Consider the following 8,104-nt stretch of genomic DNA (forward strand, 5'->3'; position numbering starts at 1 on the left):
AGGAAGCATTTTCTACCAGGCCAGCAAGCTGAATTAGCTCCCTGGAGGGCCTGTTAAGCATCTAATAAGGCTTAGCTAAAGAAATTATTTTTCTTGCCACCAGATAAAGGGTATAGTAATGTTACGGACATGTGGAGTTGCAGTCTCAGCACTGCCAGTAAGCTAAGAAAAAGCTAACTATGTTTTTGCAGCAGCTAGTCCCTGACTGCAACAGACCGTGTGTCAAAGGAGGATCCAGAACACCAGCCAAAGTGACAGTCAGTGCTACGTCTTGGCTAAAAAATAGGCAGTCCCCTTCTGGAAACATCTGTATGTGTGGCCACAAATACGCATATTTCCACTTACATATACATATGTAAGATAGTATTGTTAACATCAGTGTCTCCAAGTTTGCTGGGGACACAGATGGACTTGTTCAAGTTCAGGCAAGTCCTGGGCAAGGGTTGTAAAATCTTTTGTCTGGGGGACACAGACGGACAAGGCCACAAGGAGAGAGAGATGAGCTAAATAGCTGTGAAGTGCTCTTTTGTGTGGACTTATCTCAGGATGATGGCCATCTCAGGGGGTACTCAGTGACTCTTGCTCGTCACATAGACAGGAAAACAAGGAGAATAAAAGGGGCATCGAAAACCAAGAGGATAAGTTTTCTGGCAACAGATTCCTCATGAAGAAAAACATAGGTTTTCCAGCAACAGATTCCTTATGAAGAAGAACAGAGGATTTCTGACAACAGATTCCTCACGAAGTGATGCCTGCATGCTGAAGTAGAAGAAGAGTTATCTGACGTCAGATTCCTCACACTGCGGAATTCCTGCATGCTGACGAACTCTCCTGGGCCTGCTGCCTGAGAGCTGCTGCTTCCTCCCGAATTGGCTCTGCGACTGCCTCCTGCTACCTGCTTGCTGCCCAAGGCCGCCATGCTGCTGCTTTCCACCCCTCCCCCCTGTCCCCCCACTGCTTCTGCCTTGGACCTTCACAGGTCATGCAGCGGGACGCTGCTGGATCCTGGTGGTGACTATCCCTGCTTCACGCAATTCTTGCTTCTTTTCCATCTTTGCTATTGCCCTTCTTCCTTTCCCCGTCTCCCTGATTAGGTTTTGTAATAAACTGGTTGGAAAAACATATGAACCATCGTTTCTTAATCTCGTGCTGGGTAAGCAGATATTACAAGAACCTCATCTCCCTCCTATAAATTGGAGCAAGAGAACATATTAGCCTGGTGATGCCACCTGTTTTCACAGGGAATAGGGGTCAGTCTTGTTTGGCTGCCTTCCCACTGCTGCTGTTCTGCTTTTACTCTCTTCTCCAACTGAGAAATGAAGGGGCTGTCAAATACCTTGTGAGCAGGATGAGCCTGCGTGTCACTTTCCTGTTGGACAGGGAACAGATAGAAGCCTGAAGGCATATGGAATAGAGCAGCTTCTGGCTGGTCTTTGCCATGATTTCCCATACACCTTGCACAAGTCACATGAGCCAACCCCTGCTCTAAGGCCAGAGGAGCCATACCTGCAGCAGACTGCATAAGGCACCTCCCAGTTTCATTCTCTCAGGTGAGCTAGATTCCTCCTGAATTGTTCATCCAAAGCTTGGGCTGCATCACAGTAGAAAGCAGAAAACTTGCACTAGCATCACTTCAGACTGACTAGAGATAACTTGAACTGCAGGCAAACAGTATTATCAACCTAGAAAGGTCCTCCAAGCAAACAAGTAGATAAAAACGTGAATGTAGGAGATCAGACAACAAGAGAGTCAGGTTCTGTTGTTTATGAATTCAATACCATTATAAAATCAGCAAAAGAACAATTAAACACAGTAAAACTGTGTTTTGTAAAGCAAAATTCTGTGCTTCATTGATAGTGAAGCACAGATGCTGACTACTTTATTGACAGAAAATTCCTGTGTTCAAAGACTCAGTCTTTCACAACCATTCCTATTGTTTCTTTGTATTTTTCTTTTTTTAAATGTTGTTCCACATCTATCCTTTAATCATTTGTGACAACGGAAACGTATCACTATTTGCAAAAACATGGGGAAAAAGAAAAATATTTTAAAAGAAACTTGGAAGTCGCAAGATCCTCCAGAACACATCTGGGTTCTCCCATCGTGTCCCAGTTTCAGGCAGCACTGAGTTAATTTTCTGTCTCTTAGGTGGTATGGTGCTATGTTTTGCATTTAGGATGAGAATAATGTTGGATTACATTGGTGTATTATCAAAATGAAAAAATTCAAAATATATCCCCTATAACCTCTTACCCTCACCTCCAAAAAACACAGTAGTTCTGTACATCACTCACATGCACTCCCTTTGAGGTCACTTACAGCTTTGAGTCACACAATCAGGGCAGAGGGAGGAACTTCAGAAAGAAGGAAGAATATTTAATCCATATGGAGATACAAGGACATTTAGACAATGTAAAACAATGGGGGGGGCGCCCCCAACGCACGGGCAGAATAAGATCATTTATCTCCACATTTAAGGCTGGTATTTATAAACTAATTGAAGTCAGTGAGATTGTTTAGATAGGAAAAACAGAACTTTTTTCACAAGTATTAAAAATTATGAACTGTACAGCAAAGCTCAAAAACCCAATACAAACAGCTCTTTCAGACCAGATCCTGCAATGACTGAATCCAGACCTCCAGCATCTGCTTCCTCAATGCATAATATGCAGCAAAATCTAGTGCAGCTAGTTTATAGCCAAGAATAATAACAGAATGCATATGACAACGTCACGTCACTCCCATATACAAGAAGGGGAGCAGGGAGGACCCGGGGAACTACAGGCCAGTGAGTCTCACCTCCGTGCCTGGGAAGATCATGGAACAGATCCTCCTGGACAACATGCTCGATCACATAAAGAATGAGCATGTGATCCGAGACAGCCAGCACGGCTTCACCAAAGGAAGGTCATGCCTAACTCATCTTGTGGCCTTCTATGATGGAGTGACGGCATCAGTGGACAAAGGGAAGGTGACTGATGTCATTTACCTGGACCTGAGCAAGGCCTCTGACATGGTCCCCCACCACATCCTCATCTCCAAATTGGAGGGAAGTGGATTTGATGGGTGGACGACCCGATGGATAAGCAATTGGTTGAAAGGCCGCAGACAAAGGGTGGTGGTCAATGGCTCTATGTCCAGGTGGAGGCCGGTAACAAGTGGTGTCCCCCAAGGGTCTGTCTTGGGACCGGTGCTCTTTAACATCTTTATTAATGACATCAATGAGGGAATTGAGTGCACCCTCAGCAAGTTTGCTGACGACACCAAGCTGAGTGGTGCGGTTGATACGGTGGAAGGAAGGGATGCCATTCAGAGGGACCTCGACAGGCTGGAGGGCTGGGCTCGGGTGAACCTAACGAGGTTCAACACGGCAAAGTGCAAGGTTTTGCATTTGGGCCGGAAGAACCCCAGGCACCCGTACAGGCTGGGAGGAGTGGTCCTGGAGAGCAGCTCGGCAGAGAAGGACCTGGGGGTCCTGATGGACGAGAGACTGAACATGAGCCAGCAGTGCGCTCTGGCAGCTCGAAAGGCAAATGGGATCCTGGGCTCCATCAGGAGAGGGGTGGTCAGCAGAGACAGGGAGGTGATTGTCCCTCTCTACTCGGCTCTTGTGAGGCCCCATCTGGAGTACTGTGTCCAGGTGTGGAGCCCTCAGTACAAGAAAGACATTGAGATTTTGGAAAGGGTCCAGAGGAGGGCGACTAAGATGATCAGGGGGCTGGAGCACCTCCCCTATGAGGACAGGCTGAGGGAGTTGGGCTTGTTCAGCCTGGAGAAGAGAAGGCTGCGGGGTGACCTCATGGCAGCCTATCAATACCTGAAGGGAACCTACACCCACGAGGGGAGTAAACTCTTCAAAAGGGCTGACAACAGCAGGACTAGGGGAAATGGATCCAAGTTGAGGGAGGGAAGATTGAGGTTGGATGTTAGGGGGAAGTTCTTTACAAGGAGAGTGGTTAGGCCCTGGAACGGGCTGCCCAGGGAGGTTGTGGATGCCCCGTCCTTGGATGTGTTTAAGGCCAGGTTGGACAGGGTCCTGGGCAACCTGATCTGAATGTGTGTGTTTGGTGGCCCTGCTAGGCAGGGGGGTTGGAACTACATGATCCTTGAGGTCCCTTCCAACCCGGGTGATTCTGTGATTCCGTGTGACAACGCTGCCCTGCGGCGTCAGGCAGTTAACGGCCCATAGACATGCCTTGAACAACTCTGGCAAGAGAATTTAAAGACAACGGATCATACATCAGGTGCACCACATTTCTAGACATGCTAGCCAATAAAGAGTTTTAGATAACCAGCCTGATGTTTCAGAAGATACGCCAACTACCTGTCAAGCTCCAGATATCTTCTATCTCACTCATGCATGCAACATTCTGCTATCCTGCTGGATTACATGAAAGGTGTTGATGTGGGCAGGCATCCCTGTACGCTGCCAGGGATAGGAAACCAAAGAGCAAATAAAAGTGGCAAATGCAACAGCTCAGGCTGCATCTCATTATTTCTGCAAAACTGAGCCCCACCTTTGGTAACTTTCTAGCCTTATTTAATGATTGTGCTAAGAAATGGAAAAGAATCAAATTCTCCTTTATATAAGCAGCCGAAGCAGATTAGGCCTTCATCAAAACTAGTTAAAGTTGCAGACAAAGGATTTTGATGCAAGAGCTATGCATATTTTTTAAAAGGCCTCTAAATACCGATACAGTCTCTGTGCATTCACCGTAAACATATTTCTTTATTCTCCCTGTCTCCTGAGACACTAAACTCCCCCAACACTTGGGGCTTCTAAAAAATCATGGCACCATGACCCTTGAGCCCCATTATGCAATTGGTTTTAAACAAAGATGTTGAATTCATCCATGCCTAAGCTGTGACTCTTTAGCTCCAAAGCTTTTTGCCAGGAGTACAGCATGTAAGTTTATAAACGTGCTGGCACAAAATCCAGGCTGGGTACTCCAAGGTATGTGCTGAAGCAAGTCCCCTGACCTGCAAGGAAAGCATGGTTTGATTGTCCTGGTACTAGCTGTACCCCAAAACACTTCAGGACCACTCGCAAGCCCAAAGACCACCTCTCTCCTGAGCATTTTTTCAGAGGTCCTTTTCATTCAGCTGAAACATGCAACCTACATTCTCTTGCTGTTTTTTACACTTAATGAATTCTGGTGCTTATAAAAGAAACAGGATTAGGAAGCAACCTGAGGGACAGAACAGCTGCTCTCCACAGCACAGCATGAAGCCCAACAAGTCACAGACAGACCGACACATCAGTGTAGAAGAGAGAAGGAAGTTCTGTCGCTCTACCCAACAGTAACAGAGAACATTAACTCACTGGTGGAACTGTAATCTCAAATGAGAGGTTCATCAAGGCACAGCTCTTGCACACTTCTGAGACTCCTACAATGATGTAAGGCAACAAGCTCCTCTTCATATCCTCTGAGCTGTAACTGGTACAGACCAGCAATGACGCTTTGAGCTCAGTGTGCCAGAACTGCTACGCATTTCACCCAGCAACACAGTAAGACAAAAGTCCTCTGTCAGTAGTTGGTATCTAGGAATAACCCTGAAAAATTTATGGATTCCCTAGAAAAATTCAGTCAGCAGTAGCAAAAGGCTTCTCCAGTTTAATGTCTTCTGAGAAGGAAGTCAGAAAACTGCTGCAGAGAGACCTAAGTACTTTAAACTATTAAGATACATGTCCAGACCGCATTTTTCCAGTCTGTCAGGTTTGGCTGCAACTGCTTAATGTACTTTAAGTCAACCAAAGATAAGCAACAGCTGAAGAAATTGTGCAGCTCCCTAGATAACCATCTTACTTGAATTTGCTGCATGTCTTCCCTTTCTCTCTTCACACGTTTGATTGAGGTTTTATCCTAAATATAGCTAGAAATAAAGATTATCAGCATCTGCATAATAATCCCTTCAATTACGCTAAGATATGGTCCTCTCTCTTGAATGGAGGATGCATTTTCATTTTGCACAATGGGAGAAAGTGTTTTTAAAATTTGCTGTTAGCAACTTTCAGATTTTTAGTATTTCAACTCCAATAATCACAAACTGAAATGACACGAATTTCACCCAAAAACCCATACACCCATGACAAACTGCAAGATTAGACCCAGATTGTCTAAGCTCAGCCTGCCTTCACTGCACTTCACTCTATCAGTTCAACTACTAACATTAAATACATACATCATGACTAAAGGTTTTCTAAATTCTCTAGGTGGGAAAGGATTTCAAATGCTTCAAGTGATAAAAGGACAAAATTAAGCTAAATGGTCTCTCCTGTGAGCTGAAAGGCTTGCTGACCAACCGCCGTGGCCAGGTCAAGCTGCATTAAAGGTTAGTTACCCATAAGAGTTGAAAACAGGTACATACCACACAGGAAGCTTCATATTGTTTCCCCAGTTTAGGTCTTAAAAATGCACTGAAGGAAAAAAAGAAAACAGTATTAGAGGCCCAGCGCTTCAAGCAGGAGTTCTGCTTAGTAACTTTACCATGTCAAAAGATTAGCAAAATACTGAAAACTTTGTAATATAGAGGAAGATGAAGCCACAAGAATGCCCTAATACCTGTTGATGACATCTGCCAAGTGCTATAAACTTTCAGGACCTCTCGAGGGTGGATTAAACCTTCCATTAGACAGTTTTCAGCCATTTTACCTCACTGAAAGATTTTCACAACGTTCCACTTAACACATTAAATATTACTGAACTTTGCCCTGCGTGTATTTTAAGCTAGGGAATAACTTGTCAGTTTTGTATCGTTTTCCTCCACAATCACTGATTTGGAAGGCCTGTGATGAAAAGCAGGCCTTCATCCTGTAGCTAGAGTACACATACCCTCTGCTGTCATTTCCCTCCGGAAAAGAATTGGTTACACACTTAAAAAAAAAAAAAGAAAAAGGAAAAAAAAAACAAAAACAACCCCCACACATAAATCAGGTCACATTATTACATATCATTTCTTGAAGGATGAAACTGTGGGATAATGGGATTTTGTGACTGAGATCTTAAATTAGAGCCACAACCTTCAAACCTTCCAACCTCTCCCACAGCCCCCGTGATGTTTTCATTTTAGAATTCCTGCAAGACAGGAAACAGACAGCATTCACAAGGAACACAAAGCCCCTACTATACATTCAGCCTGCCCCTCACACATCATTTCTCTCCAATCCAATGAAACAGAGTGAGACTTAGACGTATCTGTTTGCATGCTGACCTCTCAACACATAGATTACACTTCCAGAATAGCTGCAAAAACAGATACAGGCAGAACTGCAAGTCCAGTGCAGCACCAGGGGACACTGATTCTAGCAGCTGAGCTCCAGAAGTCCTCTTAAAGCAGGGAGAAAGAGAGCAGCAAGGAGGGGTGAGGTGCACACACATACACATGGATATTTTCAAGTCAAATTAAGAAGCTTTCTGGGACTGCCACTGTCCTTCCCCCATCCCTAGTACATACGCACAGATTGTATTGCACAGAGTGCAAAAAAGAACAGCTTGTTTCACGCCTTCATATTGCAGCTGCAGTAACCGCTTCCTACCCAGCGCTGGGCAGCAGCTGGACTGCCTGCCTCCCCCCCCACCACCCTGTTGCAGCTGTATGCTAAGCATGCTGCTCTCACCTGGTTTGCCTCCATAAGAAGGTCTGGATGGGCAGAGGGATACCACGGCCGCTCTCCTGCTCCTGGCCCTCTGAGCTTTTCCTTTTCACCATGATGCTGACGACAGCTGCTTCTATGAGCCAGTCTTTGCAGACATATCAGTCGGTGTCTCCCATAGCTGCCTCTCGGCTTTCCATAACTCTTTATCCCTTTCCCTTCATTCCTTACAGCTCCCCCCCTCCTTGCACCTCCTCCAGCCTCGGTGGTGCAAAATGGCTGCAGGAGGCAGGGAGGAAATTAGGGGAGCGAAGATGTCCGCGTCCCTCCGCTTCCTCCCTGCCTTCAGCACCTCCCTCTGTGGACAGCTCCGGCTCCGCGAGCCGCGCCGGCAGGCGGTGACAGGGGAGGGCGGGGGGGGGGGACGCCAGGCGGGCCCGCCCCGCCCAACGTCCCGTGGCGAGGTCGGGCGCTAAGCCCCCTCCCGCAGCCCCCCACCACCTCGCCCGG

At 46.2% G+C, this 8,104-nt stretch overlaps 1 protein-coding gene across 3 annotated transcripts in view; it reads right to left on the reverse strand.

Annotated features, from left to right (window-relative positions):
* UNC80 (unc-80 homolog, NALCN channel complex subunit) overlaps positions 1–7,710 on the reverse strand; it is a 121,228-nt gene extending 113,518 nt beyond the window's left edge. For all 3 annotated transcript variants that reach the window (XM_042822266.1, XM_042822264.1, XM_042822265.1), the window contains exons 1-2: positions 7,619–7,710; positions 6,370–6,418 (exon numbers count right to left, since the gene is read on the reverse strand). In XM_042822266.1, the coding sequence (XP_042678200.1) occupies positions 6,370–6,418; positions 7,619–7,710 (141 nt within the window). The remainder of the gene's footprint in view (positions 1–6,369; positions 6,419–7,618) is intronic.
* Positions 7,711–8,104: the final 394 nt, after the last annotated feature.

Source organism: Centrocercus urophasianus, unplaced genomic scaffold (assembly GCF_019232065.1).
Source record: "Centrocercus urophasianus isolate 14NV4802_14NV808 unplaced genomic scaffold, USGS_Curo_1.0 seq_20, whole genome shotgun sequence".
Taxonomy (NCBI): domain Eukaryota; kingdom Metazoa; phylum Chordata; class Aves; order Galliformes; family Phasianidae; genus Centrocercus; species Centrocercus urophasianus.